Source organism: Grammomys surdaster, unplaced genomic scaffold, assembly GCF_004785775.1.
Source record: "Grammomys surdaster isolate TR1022 unplaced genomic scaffold, NIH_TR_1.0 150, whole genome shotgun sequence".
Classification (NCBI taxonomy): domain Eukaryota; kingdom Metazoa; phylum Chordata; class Mammalia; order Rodentia; family Muridae; genus Grammomys; species Grammomys surdaster.
Genome location: NW_021604608.1, coordinates 144,706 through 166,912, shown reverse-complemented (window position 1 = coordinate 166,912; position 22,207 = coordinate 144,706). Strand labels below are relative to the sequence as shown.

The following is a 22,207-nucleotide window of genomic DNA, read 5'->3' as shown; positions in this document are numbered from 1 at the left end:
TACTGCAGGCACACTGAGACAACTGTCAGCCACCAGGGTGGCTCAGTGTTTCATGGAAGGCCAGCTTCTATCTGCTCTTGCTTCATCACTGGCTTTACCCATCAACAATCTATCCCTGGAGAGTATGTTTGGGACATGGACAATAACTGTTTTTCCCCTCCCTGATGGACCAGAAGTGGACTGCAGATTCTTGCCTCACATGAGTAATACTTTGCAAAGTCCCATAGACACCATATGGTTGAAAAGGCATCCTGTTAGATATAATGAGAAGTTTCTAGGGCTAATTGGCAAGCCAACATTTTTAGAGAGAGGAGAGACAGGGAGTGGTTTCTCTGGTTGTTCTTTGAGTGCAGTGTCAGAGAACACCAACAGGGAATACCATAGATGGCTCTCGAGCTATGTATCTGGCCTCAAGCAGAATTCTCTATTTGGACAAATCTCCCCTCTGGCTAGCAAATAGTCCTTGGTAAATGAGGGTCTCCCTTTTGCAGTTTATTGGGGGCTGAGGCTGACTTAGTTGGGCCTCTAATGATGCTGCCCCCTGCAGATATTACTCCATTTAATTCTTGGTGGTTGGGAACCTGCCTTAAGACCTCCTCATGAAAATTCATGACCCCTAACCTTACAGGTAGCTCAAGGCCACCTCTATTTGTGATTTTTGGCCTTGCTGCTGCCATTAGTCCCTTATTTAAGAAGCCTCACATCCTTGTGTAAATGGTCCAGAGCCTCACAACAAGAGCAAAGGGAGAATGCCTTTTATTTCTGCTTTCTCTGATGCACCCAGAGAACGTTTCCAGTTTGGAATAGACTGTCAATCTTCTGGCTAATATTTCAGGGTCTCAAGAACCCACAGTTTATCAGCATGTTATAACACTCATCTTACAACTTTATTGTTTATAAATCAGAACACTGCAAACTTTGCCCTGGCCATTGGGGCAATCAGGAGCTTAGCAGGTAAATGCTCAAAAGGAAAATTAGTACAGAAGGGAGACAAAAGGAGGAAGAGGGAAGGGAAGGAAAGGATATAATATGGAAGGAAGGAAGGAAGGAAGGAAGGAAGGAAGGAAGGAAGGATAGAAAGAAGGGAGAGAGGGAGGAAAGGGAAGAGAGAAGGAAAGAAAAGAGAAGGAAGATAAAAGAAAGATAAAAGAAAGGAAAGAAGAAAGAGAGAGAAGGAGGGGAGAGGGAGAAGGGAGGAAGGGAAAGAAAGATGAAGGAAAGAAGGAAGGAAGGAAGGAAGGAAGGAAGGAAGGAAGGAAGGAAGGAAGGAAGGAAGGAAGAAAATACAACTGAAATACTTTTCAACTAAAAAGAACATGACAGAGATAAAGACTGGAGATATTCCAAGAGGCCTGCCCCAGGAAGGCTGCAGTGTGTAGGTACTGCCCCTGCCCTCTGCCTACCCTGGGCTTCTCCAGCTCATTCATCTCTTCAAGATTTGACCAATGCATTCTTCTCAGTTCCTCTATCAACAGCATCTTGAGTGCCATTGGCCTCTGCCTCCACTCCTGGATACAGTGGAACCATCTAGGCCAGCACAGGGTCCTCACCACCTTGGACATTGTATATTACCTTAAACCATCTTAACTGCTTTCCACCTTTCTCTAGGCTTGCCTCTTGATACCATCCTCCTCCATGAAAATGTTCAGACATGCTCATTATGGAAATACAAATAAAATATGTATTGAGGTTTTAGGGGGTTCTGATGGCAATATATATCTTAGCTAAAATTTTTATTTCAAAGTCAGGAGAACCTCTTGAACTTCTGAAAGCCCTTCATGGTAACTGTATATGCCTTATCAACTAGTCATGCCTCCTAATGGCTACAAAGAGGCCAATGGTTCTGATATAAGAACTTGCTCCATGATGATAGAAACACTTCAAGATATGACAACAAAGAGTTTCTGAACACACTCTATACATACCCAAGAAAGAAGTAATTCACAGAGTTAGGAGATGACCCACAGAATAGGGGGAAAAATCTTTCCTACCTGTCTATATGACAAGAATTCATTGTCAGAATATATAAACAACTACCAAAATTAAACATCAGAAACCAAGTCATCAAATAGACAAAAGGGTAAATGACCTGAAGAGACCCCATTGAAGACAGAAAGTACAATTGATAGTAAATGCATGGAAGAATGTCCAGCATGTTTAGCCATCAGGTAAATGTAACTTAGAGCTCCTCAGAACACTTCTGGATTTCCCATGATCCCATTGGCTGTCCAACCCAGAAAGCAAACACTCATGCTAGTAAAGTGTGGAAGGAAAGAGAGTTCTGATACAGTGTTGGTGAGAGAGTTGATTGGTGCGTCCATTATGGAGATTACATTGAAGGATCTTCTCAAACATAACATTAGACTTATTATATGATCCAGCAACCACTGTGGGTATACACGAAAGAAAGCAGTCAGTATATGATAGAGACTCACATACCCATGTGTAATGTGACGTCATTCATAGCAGACAACTTATGGAATCAGCCTAGATATCCAGCAATGGGTGAATCATCACGGAGTTTTTCTTAGTTATAAAACACGGAACCATGCCATTTGTAGAAAAGTAAGTGTATGTAGAAATCATTCTGTTTAAGGAAGAGAAGCCAGACTCAGAAAGAGAAATATTACATGCTTCCTTCCATGAATGGAATCTGCTTAAGGAAAATGTCACAAAAACAGAAAAGGGACTCCTAAGGCAGAGAAGGAAACCAGCCCGAGTGGAGACATAGAAGACAATAGATGGTGATTATTATTAAAGAACAGTATATGGATGCATGAATATGTTACAACAAAGTACATTATATTGTATAATTATATATACCAATAAAAATTTACAAACTTTGCCAATAAAAATATGCTTCATGTTGGCTACTAAAACAGCAATACCTGGCTACCTACAGGTCATCTTGATGGCTTCAGACCTGAACCTATGACTCTTCCCATCCAGCTGCCATGTTCAGCACAGCTGCTGGGGGCTTCAAAGTAAGATAGAGTGGGAGCTGAGTGTTCTAGCACATTCTTTCTGCATGAGAACGTGACTTCTGGGCTTTCTACTTCTTGCCAGATGCCATAGTGTTAGAGGAGGTTACCTTTCCCTCAGACCCCCTCAGTTACCTGAGGAGCCTTTTGGAATTGGCTAGCTAAAAACTGATGGGATGCCACAGACTACGCAAATGGCTCTTCTTGTCAACATATGTCTTGGAGCTCTGCAGAATGTGTCTGTAGCTGCTTTGGGTCCTTAGTGAGGCTGACTCTGATGAAGGGTGAAACCCAGGAAACAATTCAGTGTCTAAACTAAAACAAAACAAAACAAAACAAAAGAAATAAACAACTCATCTTCATACGGTTACCAGTCTAGCAAGTGCTCTGTCTTGACATTTATTATAAAGCATTGGACGTTTGCCTAACATTTGTTCTGTTCATGTTGAAAAATCTTGGAGAATTTCCCATCTCCTAGATAGTCACTATGTAAATCAAGCTCACACTTGCCTCTACATGGAGCAAGCCTACAACACAAGTGCCAAGGCACTCCTAATTCCTTTTTGGGGATAGGTATTACTAAGAATTGCCAAAGTACACATGCTACTCTCAGAAACCTAAGGCATAGCTGGTAGAAGAAACATCACTCAATAGGACGCTGTCATCCCAGAGAACTAGGTTAATTGGAAGATGTAGTGGTTTCTTCAGACAACTCCTTTTAAAACCTCTAACTTTTTAAAAAAAAAAACCCTAAAGAGTATCTGTTTTTTCACTAGGACTTAACCTTTCATTATGGGTTTTCCATGTTGCTGTCACCCCCCAATAACAGAAGGGACAGTGGAGAGTCCGAACTCTCCTAGGACTGATGAACTGTAAGTGTTCATCAGTCAAGGACCTGCTCATGTGATACAGGACCCATTTGAACTTCAATTTTCACTAAAACAGCAACAAAAAACACTTAGTACACCCACAGACTGTTCTGGCTGACCTTCGATCTGATTATTTCTCAGATTTGGACACTTTCATTGATTCACAATCCAGAAGCCCAGGTCCTCAGAGACATCGTAGCTTTGCCAAACTGTTTAACAGAGGAACAATTAAGACAGTGAAGAGATGACCTATAGAATAGGAAAAAATTTTACCAGCTATTCATCTCACAAGGAATTAAATTCCAGAATATTTAAATATAAAGAACTCAAAACTTTAAACACCAAAAAATAAATAAACTAATCAATAAGTATACAAAAGAACTGAATAGACCCTTTACAAATGCTATGATAGACATCAATCCCAGTAGAGTTTCTCTTGGATGGAAAAGGCATCTCAGAGGACACTGTGCTGTCTCAGAAGCTCACACTGGATATGCCATAGTCTCAGTTCATTTGACCCCTGCAGCTTTTGCGTGTGATATGAAAACTAACAGCATCTCAGAGCCAGGCAAACCTGCCAGATCTTGAGGACAGGAGTCAAATCAAGCTTGTGTTGGCATTCCCTTGAGTACCTAATACTGCAACTTACCTAGAATAGTTACTACACAAAAATAGAATCACTAGCTTCCACCCCCAGTTCCCGGTTATTGCTGTCTCTGCAGGCTCCTGAGAAATTCTTCTCTACTTTGGTTACGAAAGATGTCCTCACAGATAGACCCCTAGGCTTCCTTCCAACCTGCAATTAACTTCTGCTCTGTCATCTAAGATAAGCCTATCTCCTTATAGGCTTCCTTGAGGGCAAACAGTCCAGCAACCTTGATTAGACTCCTGTTAGCCAATAGCCTGCATTTTTTTAGTAGTATTTTTAGACAAATAAAGGAATTAACAGTGATCAAGTGGGATAGGTGGTCTCACAAGCTGCTTTTATCCCCCATCCTCTCTGAGGGACCCCCTACATGGAAGTGTCTTGGCTCTGTGGATCTGTTTGCCTTTACTGGCCATTCCAGAGTTGTTTCTGGGGTTCTCATCCAAACATCTTCAGAGTTTATGTGAAGGAGCATGGTCACATGCCAACCCACACTGTGACAAAGACAAAGACAGGGGCATTTATCTTCTCCGTTCCCCCCTTTCCAGAGCAGCAAGCAGCATTTTGGTAACCTAGAGATGAGAGACAAAAACCTTACAAGAGACTCTCTAGAACTGTCTTCCGCCCTAAGATAATAATGGCATGCTGGGTATTTATGCGTATTTCTGTGTGTTATATGCCATGAGATGGTGTATGTATGTGCACATGTACATCTAAGTAGATGCAGAGAGAGGCTGTGAAAAAGTATTAAATCACTCGGACTCCTTTAAGGAATCTTTGGTGTTAAAAAGAATGTACTTTTAAAAGTTCTAAGATGGTCTATAAGCTTGATTTGAGGGAACAATTTTAAAAGAGCAAAACTAACAAAACTACTATCACCTACTGCCCTACCTACTAACTTCCCACCAGCACCACCAGCACCTGCCCCACTTCACTACCCTCTAGCACCACCTCCCTGACCACCACCTCTACCACCACAGAAAGCTTTTTCAGAAAGAAGAGTAGCGTCTGAAATAACTGTTACACAAGAACAAGCTAATTGTCTTACTTTCAATGATTGGCATTCCAGTATTACAACCTACGAAAAATAAATCCCTAACAATTTCTTCTTGATTAGTCTAAACTAAAGCTAAGAGCTATTTCTTAGATTGATTCAGAATCTGAAACAGTTGAACAGGCTTAACAAAAGGAGCTGATATGAACGGTTGAAAAGCTCTTTGTCCTGCAAGTCAAGGAATTTTAAGTTCTCCTCAGTCTGCCTTCTTACAAAGCACAGCTGTAGTGTCAACACTGTCTCTGGATGCTCTACAAAAGAGAGACTTTAGCAGCAGGTGTCTTTTGATTTGCTACACAGGGATTCAGAAATCTCAGAATTAAAACTTGGAATGCACATTCTTCTCATAGTTCCAACAAGAGTACCTGTTCACTGCACTCAATGGATTTTACTGTTTGTTTAGCCAGACCTCCCCCCCACCCCCCGCCTCGCCCATTTCCTCCGTCACTCAGAAAGGCTTCAATGTACTTATCTGACGAACAGATTGATATTGCTTTCATGAAGTAACTCAGCATTTTCTTCTGTTCATGAGATCACTTCCAAAGAGGTGGGTTGATGGCTAGGATGGCTTGGTAGTATCGCTCTTTGCTAAGATCACCTTGGAGCCCAAACACACCCACTCAAACACTCTCTGGTGGCTTCAGGACAAGCAGTTATATGTAAAAAGCATGTGAATAAAATCAGCTTTGAACATGACATTCTCTCCCAGTGACCAATCAGCCTGGATGAGAGAGGCATTCAGTCACCAGCCTTCACTGGTGGGCAACTACCAATTCATCAGTAATATTCATTGTGTTCTTTGCTCAGCATGACCAAAAACCAGGTTGCATTTGTGCTATTTCAACTCTTTGATAAAAAGTTTACGAAATGACAAATTTCCAATCTAATGAGAAACATTGTATTCAAAAAGGACAGTCACAAAGGACACTCTCTCTCATACAAATGCCTGTTTTCCAAGAAAACAGCTTAAGATCTCAGTAGGAGATCTAAACAGTTCAGCTTCAGGAAAGACTTCAGTCTAGATGCCCTTGTTAAGCACTGTGCACAAAGTAGCCACATAGGGGAAGGAGAAGGAGATTGGAGAGTGTGGACTGTCATACAGTTCGGTGCATGCCGTGGCCAGGATTCCCTAAGTAGATGTATCCAGAGTGAGATTCTACCTGTAACATGATGACCTGTGAAAGCTCTCTCTGATAACCTGAAAGCAAATATTTTCAAATAAAACTCCATTAGTGGAGAGTTCTCTCTCCACCACCCGTGGGGCCCACAGATTCATCCGCCTACATAGTAAATCCAGCTGGCTCAGAGCAACCAGGAACTCAGAGACAGATTTCAATAACTTCAGTCACTCATTCTCCAAATATTCCCTGAAGACAGCCAGATGGGAAGAGATCTGACCACAGATGCTGGGAGTCCTGGGTGTAAATCAGAAATCCACTCTTACCAGCTCTGTGAACCCTGACCCATTTACTATGACTAAGTGCAAATCTGTGAAATGGGAAGAGCCACTGGAGAGAATACTGAAAGGCACTAGAGGAAACGGGTTCAGTGTTTGGCAGCTACAATGAAATAGTATGGTTCTTTTCCTCTGTTCATAAATAAATGTCGCTGCTGGGATCCTTGCCTCATCTTTGCAAGGCTGAGCTACGCTTTAATGATGGCCACTGGATGGGAAAGGAAGGGCTTCCAAGGAGGAAGGCTCGAGGCCAATGCAAACCCCTGTGAGGCGAGAGCCTTCCCTCCAGGAACTGGCTCTCCAGGAGGGGTGTGGCTGGGAGGAGTGTGAATAAGGTATTTGAGTTGTAAAAGCCCGCTTGGGCTCCCGTATAAATAGTACAGCCTGCAACCCAGCGTGAGCACTGGAAGCTTGCACTCCTGGCACACCTGGATCGATCCACTCACAGAAAGGTAAGCCTGGCTCTTTTAAACATTTCGTGTGTGTGTGTGTGTGTGTGTGTGTGTGTGTGTGTGTGTGTGTGTGTTTTCAGGGATGGGAGCTTATATACTGAGAACAGAGGATAACATGTAAAAAGAAGCTGGTTCTCACCTTCTACCTTTACACGTGCTCTGGGTATCAAACTCGGGTCATCAAGCCTGCATGGCAAGTGCCTCCATCCTCAGGGCCATCCAGCCAGTCCCCTCTTAAGAGTTATTTTAGTCACTTCTTAGCCCCTGGACCTCCTTGGGTCTGGATCACATTATGGGTACATGAAAGCTATATCACAATGCCAGGAGAAAAATGCCTGGCTCTTTTAGCCCCCTGTCTTAGCCAAGCTTTACTCCAAACTCTCTCAGGGCCTGTTCCTTTTCTTACCTTCCAGGTGGGCAGAAATGAAATCATGGCGATTTCCTGGGCTTTTCCCACCTTTCAGATAAAACTTCTCTATTTTTTTTAAACACAGATTTAATGTTTTTAAAAGAAGAACTATCTAGTGATTGTGTTTGATGCCATAGCAAACCTTGTACAGTCCGTTGTTTCTTTTTGCTATTTTCTGAAGAGCAGAATAAAGGTAAAAAGTGAGAAGTGGGCAGTAAGAACTCATAGAAAGGGGAGACAGCTCTGGCTCTCCATGCCTCTGTCTCTGCTCATCAAGGGACTCTGACCAACATGTTTATCTGCCTGAGCCCTAGCTGTCCCAGCGGTTGCCTGGGAGTGTTACATTAACAGCCCCATGCAAGCTCTTTTATGGATTAAGAGGGGTGAGACTGGGGCATGGCTTAACACCAAGGAGATGGTAAATAATCTCCTTGTTGTGTGGGTCTCCTCTGCCTTTATCTATAGCTTTATACCTCAGAAAAACCATGTTATTTAATACACCATTGATAGTCATTTTATTTTTGTTATAAAAAAATGGGAGGCATTGAATAAATATTTCCTGTATGCCTGGCACTGTGCCACCGAACTTAGCCATGATCCTTACCTTCGGTCTTGCAGTCTCTACGATCTGAAACGCATCCCTCTCCACCCTGTTTCAACTTGGCCCCATCAAGTTCAGTGGCCTCCCCCATCTTCTTGCCTTCCCGGGGCTCTTTCTCATGACTTTCCCACCCATCTCTTCCCACAGCCACACCCAGCCCAATTTGTCAAACCCTGTGCATGTTCAACTGAGTCAACATATCTTTTTCATGACACTTCTATGACTCCTACCACATCCTTTCCCAACTGGTGGTCATTGGTACCCACGTGGATGATGGGGTAGGAACCCAACTCTCTCTGGAGCTAGTCAAGGGGGCAGTGGTTATTTTATTCAACGTTTTCTAGAGGAGAAGAGTGGCTTTTCCAAGATGAGACTGGGGGCTGAGAAGGGAGAAAGTTCCTAGCTGATGCTATGTAAATACCTCCGATTGTATCCTGTGAATTCTTTAAGGCCTGGGGCTTTCTCGCTCCATATGGTAATAATGTTCAGGACATTGTTATGAACAAACTTGGAGTTTGTTATATGAGTAGATCAAGGGCTGAGAAAGTGAGACGCTGAGTGAATGGAGGAGAGTCATGGGCTCATGCAGTGGGGAAGGAGAGGAGGTGTAACTTCCTTCAAAGTGGAAATGAGAGCAGGCAGACTGCTTGGCAGACCTTAAAGTGGGCCAGCCCTGTGGGAGTGGAGGGAGGCAGCCTGCAATCTCAGCCACTCATTCACCTGCCTTTGTCAAACAGGTGTCCACCCAGCGGATGCCATGAGACTCCACAGCCTCATCCTGTTCTCCTTCCTTCTCCTGGCTGCTCAGGTGCTCTCAGAAAAGGTCAGAAAGAGAGCCAAGAATGCACCACACAGCTCAACGGAGGAGGGTACAGAGGGTACATCTCCCTCCTTGGGGAAGGGCCAGAATAAGCAGAGGAGCAGGACATCCAAATCTATGACCCATGGCAAGTTTGTCACCAAAGACCAAGCCACATGCAGATGGGCCGTGACTGAGGAGGAGCTGGGCATCAGCCTGAACGTCCAGTGCACACAAGCCGATCAGGAGTTTTCTTGTGTTTTTGCTGGTGATCCAACCAGCTGCCTTAAGCACGACAAAGACCAGACCTACTGGAAACAAGTCGCCCGCACACTGCGCAAACAGAAGAATATCTGTAGGAACGCCAAGAGTGTCCTGAAGACCAGAGTGTGCAGAAAGAAATTTCCAGAGTCTAACCTCAAGCTAGTAAACCCCAGTGCACATGGGAACATGAAACCCAGGAAGGAGAAAGCAGAGGTCTCCTCAAAGGAACACAAGGTCCAAGAAGCTGTCTCCACGGAGCCAAACAAGGCCAAAGAGGACATCACCCCCAGTCCAGCTGTGACTGGAACTGTGACCACCGAAGATCCAGAGTGTCTAGAGGACCCAGATATGCTCAACCAGAGGAAGACTGCCCTGGAGTTCTGTGGGGAATCTTGGAGCTCCTTCTGCACGTTCTTCCTCAATATGTTACAGGCTACAGCGTGCTAAGGAAGTCGGAGGGAGCAGCCTAAGACACGTGGTATCAGAGCCTCGCTGTCTGCTGAAATCTCCCAGAGTTCCCCACAAGATACAAACATTTCCAATATGGGAACAAAATGAAGTATTTAAACAGATTTTGTAAATTTTGGTTTTGTGTTTTAGAATTCGCTTTGTTATTTTTTTTCACATCCTTGGATGTCCTTTTCAGAGACTGTTTACCTCAACGTATTCTTCCATGGACCACAAACCTAAGTGCATATAAGTAATGGATAAATCCAAGAGATAATGTCCAGGCAAGGAATTGTTGGCTGTATTTACCAGGATAATAAAGTTCTGGGGATTCTCAGAAATACCACTGTTTCCTTCTGATACTTCTCGTTCTGAAAGAGCTTGCAACTTGTTTTTAACAAGCTTCCAGGTATGAGACATGAGACACATAAGGCTGACTTCAGGGTTTACCCATCCAAAGTTATCCCCTGAGGCAATCCAACCCATATTTTGTTTGTATCCACTGCCCTGTATTGTTTGATGTTTAGTGAAATATAGCCATCAGTATCTGTTTTCAGATGGGCCCTGGGCATGGTATCATGGTGACTTCTCATGGTGTCACAGGTGAATAGGGAGGAGGCAGTAATTCCTTAGAACCAGGAATATTTTAAATTAAATTAATTTTGTTATCATTATTGTTAGTATTATTGTGTGTGTATCTATATGATGTGTAAGGGTACATGCATGTCATGGTGTTCAAGTGAGTGTTAAATGACATCTTGTAGGGTAGCTTTCATTTTTACATAAGTCCCAGAGGTGAAAAATCCCTATGAACCAAGCTTTTTACCCACTGAGTCATCTCACTAACCCGGGGACTCAGAAAGTATAGTCACTGAGAACACAAGCTTGAGGAGTCACCTGTGATCTCCCCATGTCCATCCATCATAGGTAGAACTGTCCTTACAGAGCCTATTGGGGGCAGAGGCCTGGTAAGCATTGTCCTGTGATAACAGCTATAGCAGGAGGTGGGTGCTATATAGAAAACCAGAGAGATGAGGGCGATGTGGGCTGAGCTTCCCAGGGAAGCAATGGTAGAGCTGGGCTCTGGAGAGAGCATATTTAATAATGAGATGGAGTGATGGCTTAGCACTTAAGACCACTGGCAGCTCTTCCAGAGGACCTGCATTTGATCTCCAGCACCCATAAGGCAGTTCATAACCATCTGTAGCTCCAGTCTCAGGGGATCCGACAAACTCTTCAGACATACATGGAGGTAAAACACCCATACATACAAAGTAATAAAATAATATTAACACGTTTAAAAAAAAGATGAAATGAAGTAAATTAAGACACATTCCATATGACAACACATTGTTAGAGCAAAGTTATGTGCAAGTCCCAGAAGCTGAGAGTGGTGAGGTGGCTTGTTGAGATATGTAGTCAAGACAGCTCCTAGTTGTGTATGTGTTAGTAGAAAAGAGACGAAGCTATTTTTGAGTCCAGAGTTGAGGACAGAGGACTATCCCCAATGCCTTGTTATGTTTCACCAAGTGGGAAAGAGTCAGTTAGCAGAAGCCCCACCCTTAGCATCTCTGACAGTGTCAGAGAGGAACGGCAGGTATGATGCCAACAGTCTTTTGCTGTTTTCATCTTCCCAGGACATGTGTTGAGGGATGTAGGAGGCCTCACAGTGACATTAGGAGGATATCCGCAGCTTTGTAAGGGTAACAAGACTTAAATGAACTCACAGTGCTTGTGACAACATGCATAGTACTTGCACAAGCTCAAGCCAGACAAAATCCTAGCCTTGTGAGGGGAGTTGGTAAGGGAGTCCCAGCCCTAACTAAGAAGCTATTATCAGTTGATAGGTGCAGGGAGGGGGGGCGGAGTTTTCTCTAAGGGTGTGGCCCTTGGTAGGTCAACCACAATCCAGTGAGAGGCCATGCATGGGCAGATGGGGAAGTTGGGTAGATCTGGGAGTAACTGGGGGATGGGAGTAAATATGATCAAAATAGATTACTAACTCTTGAAGAACTAGTAAAAAAAAAAAAAAAAAAAAAGACAAAAACCAAAAAAAAAAAAAAACCCCACCACAAACAAAAAGCCAACTAAACAAAATCCAAAAAACAAAGTCCCTCATTTGCTATGGGTCTGGTTCTTTGCCAAGACTCTCTCCCATAATTATGTTCACTCTCTTACAGTCTCATTCATTCAAATGTGGCTTACGGAGCACAGACTCCTCCTAGGTGTGTTCGAGGTGTTGGGCACACAGCCACATCGAGACAGCACGGATGGCTGTTCTGCTGTGACAGCTCTCACTGGAGGGGGGAGTGGTGATAGATACGATTCTACGAGAGTTAGAGAAGAAAGCAAAGCTGGGGGTAGGAGTAGAAGTGAACCACAGGAAGGAGTTTTACATGGCCTGCCAGGGACCTCTCTCTAGGAGGAACCTGAATCCAGATCTAAAGAGAGGGAGCCAGCCATGTGATGGTCAGGGTTAAGAATGTTCCAGAAGGAGCTGTCAGAGCAAAAGGTCTGACATCACAGGTAATTTCTTTGTTCTCTGTTTCATTTCCACTGTTTTCCAGGCCCTCCTCCAGACTTAAAAAATAACATCAGGGAAAACAGAAAAATATATCCCATCCTTATGCTGTATTCCCATGATGGGGACCATGGTTGGCACACTATTAGAATGTCAAAGACTGGACTGCCATCACAAGGTGGGGCCCTAGACCTGGCTTAAGAATCTAACCATCAACTGCAAGAATTGAACCAACCTCCCAGGCTCTCTCGGCTATAGCATGGGTCTGGACTTTTCCCTCAGAAACATGTACCTTTTAAAGGTTGGCCCTGAATTTGGGGCCCTGTTGGGAGGTGGTGGAACCCTTAGGAACTGGGACTTTGTGGGAAGGTGCTGGGTCATCAGAGATATGTCCTTCAAGGAGACACTGGAAAGCCAGTCTTTTTTTTTTTTTCCTCCTCTCTACCTGGCATTTGATTCCATCACGGTATGCTGTAGTACCACAGACCCTAAAGGACAGGGCCTAGGGGTCAGAGAGCAGAAGCTATTAAACCAGGAGCCAAAATAAACCTGTTCTTATTGTACTGTAGAGTACTTGCTTAGTATGCATGCATCTCTCAGGTCAATCTCCAGGGCTAAAGTAACAAAAGAAAAAAGCTACACATTACTCTATTCCCTTCATATCATGGGTGCCCACCCCAAGCGGCCATTCAGAGTCCATGCTGTGAGACTAGATTGTAGAGGGAAGAGACAGTTTTTGTAATTAGCTTTCTATGGTGGTGGGAATTGGTTTTCTTCTCCTTCACCTCAGTTTGACGTTGGTTTTGTTGTTGTTTGTGTGCTACTAACTGTTGTTTGTGATGTGGTTTCAATATGTAACTAGGCTATTCATAAACTGAGTCTGTAGCTCAGACTGGCTTCAAATTCATAATCCTACTGCCTCAACCTCCTTAGTATTGGCAATTTGGACATGCCTCAACATGTTCACCTCGGTATTACCAAGGTGACAATGACATTGTCCTCATTCTTTTATTTAATTTCTCAACAAGTATGACAGGACTCCTCAACATCATGTCCTACATGAAGGGACTAAGACTCAGAAAAGCTGAAGAGCTTCTGAGAGCCACAGAAAAACCAGAGCCTGTGAGGAAAATACTTGCTTTGGGAGCTCGTGAGTCCTTTTAACTGGGGAACCTGAGTGTTTTCTTCACTGAGTAAGACTGACAGTTATGATATTCAGACAGGAGCCAAACCTGGATGTACACAGGGTCCACCAGTCCCCTCCCCATGTGAAGCCCCTTCCAACGTTTACAAAGAGAAAATTCTAGTAGCTAACACTTGTCTCTCTTTTCAACTTTTCATCCTAATCACATCCTGAGAGAAGGTGGTAAAATTTTAAGAAAAAATAAGCAAAAGATAATCCAGACTTTATGTTGGATTCTACCTAAATTGTCACTGTGTAGTTTCCCTGAGATCTCTCTGGAAGTATAATAGAGAGGCTTCTATCTGGGTGGTAGGGGAGCAACAAGAACTTGGGAGGCAGAAACAGGTGGATTTCTGAGTTCAAGGCCGTCTGGTCTAATCTCTCTCTCTCTCTGTCTCTCTCTGTCTCTCTCTGTCTCTGTCTCTCTCTCTCTCTCTCTGTCTCTCTCTGTCTCTGTCTCTCTCTCTCTCTCTCTCTCCCTCCCCCCTTCCTTCTCTTCCTCTCTTCCTCCATCTTCCTCCTTCCCTCCCTCCCTCCCTTCATCCCTCCCTCCCTACCTTCCTTCTTCCTTCCCTCCCTCCCTCCCTCCCTCCCTCCCTTCCTTCTTCCTTCCCTCCCTCCCTTCCCCCCTCCTGTCTGGAGGTATATGTGCATCCTCTGAAGCCACCAGGAGAAGTAATACCTATCTGCTCATAATTGAGCAGGAGGCCCCTTCCCTCCAGCATGCAGCTCTGCTTGGTTACTCACTGCAACACTAGTACAAACTTGAATGGCTGGAATCAGGCACATCTCACCTGGCCTCCTTCCCATCCACCTTCTTTCATTAACTTCTCACCTAAATTGCCTTCGGCAGAATAAGCAAGAGATACAAAATGTCAGGGGTTGAAACTCCCACACATGTACAAGTTTGGCCACCCGCTGGTGTCTTGATTTTTCGTAATGTCTCTATGTACACCTTGAAGTATCTTTCTCAATAACCTTGAAATATCTTCCTCAATGAATATGTCATACAACAAGCACATACAAGAATATGTTTGTTAGGGTGCATTTAAATAGGGACTCAAGAAGCATAGGAGATTCCCTAAAAAGGCTGATTTGGGACCTGGATTGTTGGCTTTGGGCTATCCAGGGCAAGTTTTTTTTTTTTTTTTTTTTTTTAACTTGGAAATGTGTGTGATAAGGTAGCGCTCACTTAAACCTGTCTGGCTCAGCAGCAAGTGCCAACACTCAGTGGTAGGCTCACCACAAGGTGTGTCTTCCACAAATATTGCTTGAGAGAATGAGAGAAGAAATCACAACAAGGACAAAAATAGACTTCGGGTGAAAGAAACCTAGGTTAGAGTTTCTGACTGTGCTAGCTGGGACAAGTTTTTCCATTTCAAGTTCCCCTCCATAAAATGGGAGTAAGGGAAAGGTACCTGAGAGAAATGATAAGTGATTAATATCAAAAGCACTAACAGCACACACAGTGATTGTCATTAAGTTGGAACTTGGTATTGGTGAGTAGATAGTCAAGAGAAGAAATACGACTGTTTTCTAGGAAAGCAAAACTCAGGGCTGGCTTGCCTGTGAAATGGAATCTAGCTGTCCCCAAGTCACCTTCTCAAGAGCACTCTCTACCTCATGGTCCTCAGAAGGCCCCCACACCTGCCAGAGACAGAATCATTGTCCCTGATCTAGGAGCAAGGTGGTGACAAATCTGGTATATGAAGGCAACCCTTGAGACTCATGTCTGTGCCTTCCTGTCTAGCATCTACCAGTTCCTCTTCCTCCCTTCTCCTCCTCTCCCCTTCTTCCTCTCTCCTCCTCCTTCTTCTCTCCTTCTTCCTCTTCCTCCTTCTCTCTCCTTCTCCTTTCTCCTTTCTCCTCCTTTTTCTCTTCCCCCTCTCCCTCTCCTCGTCCTCCTCTTCCTAACCCTGACTTGAACTGAGGGCCATCTACCAGGACTTCCTGGCTCATCTCTTCAGGGATCTATTGCTTTGGGTACTGGTCACACATCTAACTCCAGCCAGACCCCACCCCTCCATATCATGTCTCTCCTCTGTTCAGCTCATGGTGACATAACCTTCCAATTGCTTGGTCAGAATTCCACAGCCTTGTGGAAGCTCGGCCTCTTTCACCTGAGTGACTGTAGTGGTGTCCTGATGGGTCTCTGCATTTCTGGTTTTATCTCCTGTAGCTCATTTCAGCATAGTGACAAAAATAAAAACATAATCCCTTTTACCATGTCATATCATTTTTTCTCTTTTGCAAAAATCTCTTTAATGGTTTGTGTTTCATTCAAAATAAATACCAAAAGGTCTTTTGATGCTTTACAAAGTTATGTGACCTCCTTCCCTCGCTGACTGCCAGCATTGCTCCCTCTGTGATAACTCCATGGTTATACTGCTCTATGCTGCTCCTGAAACTTGCCCTACTCACTCCTTTGTACCTTCTGGCAACTGCACCGGGAAAGATCTCTTACCTTTTTCAGATCTCAGCTCAAAAGCTACCTTAGTTCCCAACCCTACTCTGCATTTCTCATCCCAGTGACCACTACATGGCTTGAATTAAAGTAATGCATTGCCAAGAGGTCAATAGGGGTCCTCACTGGCAGGAGGGTCGGGAGAGAGTAAGAGGCTGCATGGCAGGGAGACATCTGCCTTAAGTCAAAGGGAACGGGACTGAGAGGGCTGTTTTCTCAGAATGCAAGTGGCAGAAGGTTCTGGTCCCCATTCAAAGGCTGTGCCAGGTCTTTCTAGCAGACTCAGAGTTCCATCAAGTACTTGGCATTTCCTCCAGGTAGCTCATAAAGGCTGGTCCTGGCAGAGTAGCCATGGAGTGGAAGTGGCAGGGAGTGGTGTGGCCTCCAGCAACAGAGGTGTGGATTCAGACTCTGGCTCAGCTACTTTCTAGCTTCATGAGCCCTGGGCACATTCCTTAGCATCTCCAAGACTTGACTTATTCCCTAAGCAAGCATGATTGAGTGTTTGAGCATATGTTATTGGTGAACATACACAGTAATAACATCCAGGGTTCATGGGCCAGGCAGCTGCTATACAAAGGAATGACCGCCCTGATTCTCACAGCCTCCCACCCAGAAGGGAGCCTGCAACAGCTACCCTGGATTACATAGAGGAGTAGCTTCTAGCCATAATTTAATCCATAAAGCAAAGAGTCTTGACAAGAGTGGCACCATTTTGAGTGTAAGTACCAAGAAAGCATAACGCTGCATATTGTTAACCCAACTAAACAACCATCATTGGCCAGCACACTAAGAAACACATGCTGTGAAATGATTTATCCATGACAGTAAAATTGATGCTTGTGAATAAGCCAATCACATCAGAGAAGTAGGAGAAGAAACAGGAGGAGCTTCTGAATCACACTTGATGTGATTCCTTGGGACTATAAAAAGAAAAGCATCCTGAGATTGAGATGTGTCAGTTGTGCCACCCATCACCTGGTTACTTGTTTAATCCAGGAGTCTAATCCAGGAACATGGCCAGCAAAGGACCTCTGCCTCTGTCCTTAAGACCAGCTTTCGGGGCAATTTCTCTTGCTTGCAGTGACACTTAACCCCACTTATGACTGACAGTGTCTATAGCCAGCTACTAAAACATACATTGGGCACTCTGGACCGTGAGCATCTTTGTAACTATTTGTGAAGTCTTTTTCCCATCTGTCTCAGTTCTCTGTAGCTGATTCATCCTTAGCCATTTGATAACCTGTATACATTTGTATAAAGTAAAGTGTATATGAGAGTTAAGATGAGTAATTTAGATTCAAATGAAAGAACCTACAATTGCCAATGTCTCTTGAGCAAAATCAAAATACTTGACAACCAGCAGCCAAGGAAACCTGACCTATCTTGTCAACTTACAGTTAGTAGATTTTGACATCATGGAAAACACAAGGACATCTGTCTATGTTTCTGACACAGTGTACTCATGACAGCTACACATAATGAAGCTGAGAGAGATAGGAAACTTTGTACTATCATAGTTATTAAACACCAAAATGGAAGGTGAAATCCATGTACTGCCATCTTAAGGATCTTGCTGTTGACCACCATGGAGCTGTCAAGAAGTTGAGGGCTAGGAGCACACAGCTGATGTGCAAGCATGCATAGTCCCTGGTTTTGACCTCAAGTACCACAGGAGAAGAAAAGGTAGAAGATGGATATGGAAGAAGGGAGAACAGAGGAGGAAGAAAGGATGGTGAAAAATGACATAGAGGAGGACAAGAACTCCAACATAACTTTGTCATTGGGATACAAACAAGGTTAAGATTAAGATAACAGGATACTCCAGGACCCTCGCCCTTACCCTCACCCCCTACCTTTCCCCACCTGCACAAGGTCCCCTGAAGCTTGGCAACTGCAAGATCCTGCTTGGCAACTGCAGATAGACTCAAAGCAGTGTACCATATCTTCTGAAGAATAGCAGGGAGACCATAACTCAAGCAGTGTACCATATCTTCTGAAGAATAGCAGGTAGATCATAATTCAAGGCAGTGTACCATATAGACCATGACATGTTTCAAGGCACAGGCCAAGAAGATTCTGTACTTTTCCACCACCTGGCCCCTCTTACCCCCTCCCCTTGTAAAACATGCTATAAAAAAGCATTTCATGTACAAAAAAAATTAAAAAATAAAAAAATAAAAAGGCATTTATGAGACACACACTATCCAGAACACCATAACGGAAAAAAAAAAAAAGATAACAGGATACAATCAGAAAGGAACATTTGGGTATCTGAAGATACATGAATAGCAATAAAAGTCAAAAAAGGTTTTTTTTGACAAGGGAATTGATGAACCAAGACTCTTTGAGTGAGCCTGTTTGGGGAAACCAAGAATCAGGGAGTGGCCTAGACAGGGTTTTAGAGAGAACTTAACCTGTGATAAAAAGAGCCAGAGTTTAGGTTTCTAATACGGATGTTATGCCCCACCCCTTACAGCGTATCTATGTAAGAAGATGATACACTGAGGTCTAGTTTATCCTACATAGACTGGGGAGGTTTCTGTGATACAGAAGCCTCCATTTGTGCTGCTTTTAGGCTGAATGTTTGGTGAAACAACTCATAGGAATGAGCATACCTCTGCTGTGAGCCATAGGTGAGCAGGAAATGAGTTTCTTTAGCTTCCCACTCTCTTCTTGGAACTTAGCACCCACCTGGCTCCTGGCAGATGTTCCATAAATCTCAGAGATAACAGCAGGGTTTCTCAACCTCTGTGCTGTTGACAGTTGGAGCTGATAACACTTTGTGCTGAGGGTTTGTGCAGCTGGCAATCACATTAAGTCCTAAACTCCAGAAGCCTAGAGCCACCTTCTCCTAAGTTGGGACAGCCAAAATTATCCCAAGAAGTTACTAAACATCCCTAAAGGGAGGGTCATCCCCAGCTGAGAACAATTAGACCATGGGGTAACGATTTCACTTCTCAGGTCCCTTAGGCTGCTTATCTGTTCTTCTGGGAGGGAAGAGAGAAGACGGGATTCTGAAGACAAATCGATTGACTACAGAATGCAGTGAGTGTGCTAGGGAGAATGAAATGACAGATTTTTTTTTGTGCAGAGTCTTCAGGTAATGTTGGGTGGTGGGAAACTCAACTCAATGGGCTTTTATAGCAAGTACACAATTAACAAAACCCATTGACAGTTGATAAATTAATCATGTAATTGACATGGGCAGCCAAGGTGAACTACACTCCACTGGGCGCTGATCCAAGTGTTTGCATAGAGTTATCTCATTTTATCCCCACAAATACCTGTCTGTCAGTACTGTCCTAAGACTAAAAAAGGAGGGGTATGGGAGCCTCCATGCTTGCCAGGGACACTGCATGAGAGGCAGAGACTAGGATGTGTATGTGATATGTGGTGTATGTATAGGAAAGCCTTTATATCTGACTTTGAGTGAAATGTTTCAGCAAAGCCTTCGCTATGTTTGGGTCAATCAGTAGAGGCTGAGAAATTGTTTTGAGACTGTTTGAACCTTGAAGAAATGTTGTCTCCCTGGAAAGTCTGTCCTTGGTGTTACATGAGAGTGTGCAGCTGCACAAACCTTGGTCCTAAGGCACTCCTCACAAACCTGGAGTTCTTACTTTCAGTCATGGCTAGCCATGGTCAAAAGGGACTGTGATTTGTGGGGGCTATCTGCTCGCACTGGCAGCAAGGTCGAGATAAAACTTTGGTAGTTGGAACCTCTCCCAGCTCCAATTAACCTTGTATAATGTTTGAACAAAGTAACTGGAACGACCTAGCTGGGTGTTACTCTTTTCTCCAAGAAGGCTGAACCCCTCTACTCCTTTAGGAAATGAAGGCTTGACATCTTGGTGAGCTTCTCATTCTACTTCAGGATCTATGACTGACCAACATTAATCAAAATAGGATCTCCCTAGGCAGCCTGTCCTCAGAGACCTCAGACATGGGCTGGGCCAGGCTGGACAGCCAGTGGGCCCTAAGAGTTTCTCTATCTCTGCCTCCTTGGCACTTGGATTATAAGTGTAACTATCATGGCCAGTTTGCAAAGCAGGCACTTTACCAACTGCACTGCCTTCTCACCCCTTCTAAAAATATTTCTTACACCTACAAGGGTGCTTCTTTATGTGCCGCTATGAATCCACACTGTCGAAGCTGGATACACAATCTGGAAGGCAGGTGCAGAGAATGTGCACCCCTCCAAACTGGAGCCCTTATTATGCTGAAGGTCAAGGATCAAGGATCAAATGTAAAAGCCGAACTCACAAGGACAGCCAGGGTGTGGGAGGATCCAGGGTGTGGGAGGAGCCACACACAGATCCCACCCCGTGTCCACTGCACATTCTTACCCCAGAGCTTGCCCATGACTAATCAGAGCTTCAAAACAGCAAAGGAAGTGGTGTGGTAACCTGACTTCTCTATGCACCTCCCTCCCTCTCTCCTTCCCTCCCTCCCTTTCCCCTTCCCTCCCTCTGTCACCAGCCTGTACACACTCTCTGAATTCCGGCCTGGAAAAGCTCAACATAAATGGCGCTTGCTAAAGAGAAGCTGAAGGGAGACTCCCACACTATCTACTCCAATACACACACTGGCTGCCAGGGGAGGAGTGCTGTGAGAAAGATGTTGCCACAAAAGAGGAAGAAGAGATGTGCTCACTGTGTTTCAGAGCTCAGGAGTCATACATGACATGATGCCAGGAGGAAAATTAATCAGAAAAAGAAAAGAAAAAAGAAAAAAACAAGATCAAAAGGCCATCAAAGGGAGAAAGAAAGCAGCCAGCACCATCCACTGTTAAACTTGAGCGTGTCCTTCTAGTCCTCCTTTAGACAAGTATGAAGATTTAACTGGAGCTGGAGACAATCCCTAATACCACATAAAACCAGGCATGATGATGCACGCCTATTGGTCTCAGCACTGAGGAGGTGGAGTCTGAAGGATCAGACGTTCAAGGTCATTCTCTGACACCAAGTGATTTCAACAGATGGCATAGTGCTACACATCCTTAATCCAGGCACTCAGGAGGCAGAGGCGTGTGGATCTCTTTGAGTTTGAGCCCAGCAAGGTCTATATATCGAGTTCCAGGTCAGTCTGGATAGTGAAACCTTGTCTCAAGCCAACAAAAAACAATGGAAACCAACCAAGCAAAGTGAGCTCAAGGCCAACCTGGTATACACGAGACTGTCTCTTAAAAGTGTTTTAATCCAATTGGATTATCAAAAGGTTTGTATACGTTTTCATTTTAAAATATTATGAACCAATAAAAAACATTAGGGCTTCAAAAAAGCAAAAGAAGTGGTATGGTTACTACCTTACTTCTCTAGGCACCTCCCTCCCTTCCTCCTTCCCTCCCTCCCTCCCTCCTCCCATCTGTCCATCACCAGCCTGTACATACTCTGAGACCCTACCTTGAAAAGCTTGTTTCTCTTATTCTACAACTTCTTAAGCCTGAGTAGTGTTCAGTATGTAGCTATATTGGAAACACCAACAGGCGCATCCTACTATGGAAAATTAGATCATTTGTAACTGTTTATTATAAAGAATGCTGTTAAAAACATTCCTAAAGAGAAACCAGGTTTTTTTTTTAACATTCAGGAATTTATTTTCCTTTAGAATAAATATCTATGAGGAGGAATGAAAAGTCTAATTTTGCTTTTGGAAGAATGCATTTTATGACTGAAAATTCAGACATTCACAAAGAGATGGCTGTGGTCAGTGTTCAAGCAGGTTACCCCTGCTCAGTTGTCACATCATGGTGGTCTCCCTACATCTGTGTACCATCCCCCTCACCCACCAGTTTGTTTAGAAGCAAGTCTGAGACCTCAGATTATTTTGTTCATGTTGGGGTCCAGGAATCGCCCCACAAACCACAAAACACCAATCTCAGTCAGACAGGTATAGTTTATTGAACTTATGCCTCAGGACTGGTCGACCAGGGCCATGGTCCAGATTCGAGAGCTGAACCATGACATTGAGTTAAGATTCTACAGGGTTTCCAAGCTCCAAATCCACAAACATCTGTGTCAACTTATCCCACCAATCCGGAACTAGGGATTTTTTTTAGGAA

The 22,207-nt window shown here is 43.9% G+C and overlaps 1 protein-coding gene across 1 annotated transcript; it reads left to right on the top strand.

The window, feature by feature from the left end:
• The first annotated feature begins 7,374 nt into the window (after nt 1-7,374).
• Fgfbp1 (fibroblast growth factor binding protein 1) lies at nt 7,375-10,325 on the top strand. The gene is made up of 2 exons (XM_028765343.1): nt 7,375-7,458; nt 9,206-10,325. The coding sequence occupies exon 2, from the start codon at nt 9,226-9,228 to the stop codon at nt 9,976-9,978; it is 753 nt and encodes a 250-aa protein (XP_028621176.1). The 5' UTR covers nt 7,375-7,458; nt 9,206-9,225; the 3' UTR covers nt 9,979-10,325.
• The last annotated feature ends 11,882 nt before the right edge of the window (nt 10,326-22,207 follow it).

Bases quoted from the DNA above. Each gene is read 5' to 3' on its own strand.
- Fgfbp1 (XM_028765343.1), top strand. From the start codon at position 9,226: ATGAGACTCCACAGCCTCATCCTGTTCTCCTTCCTTCTCCTGGCTGCT.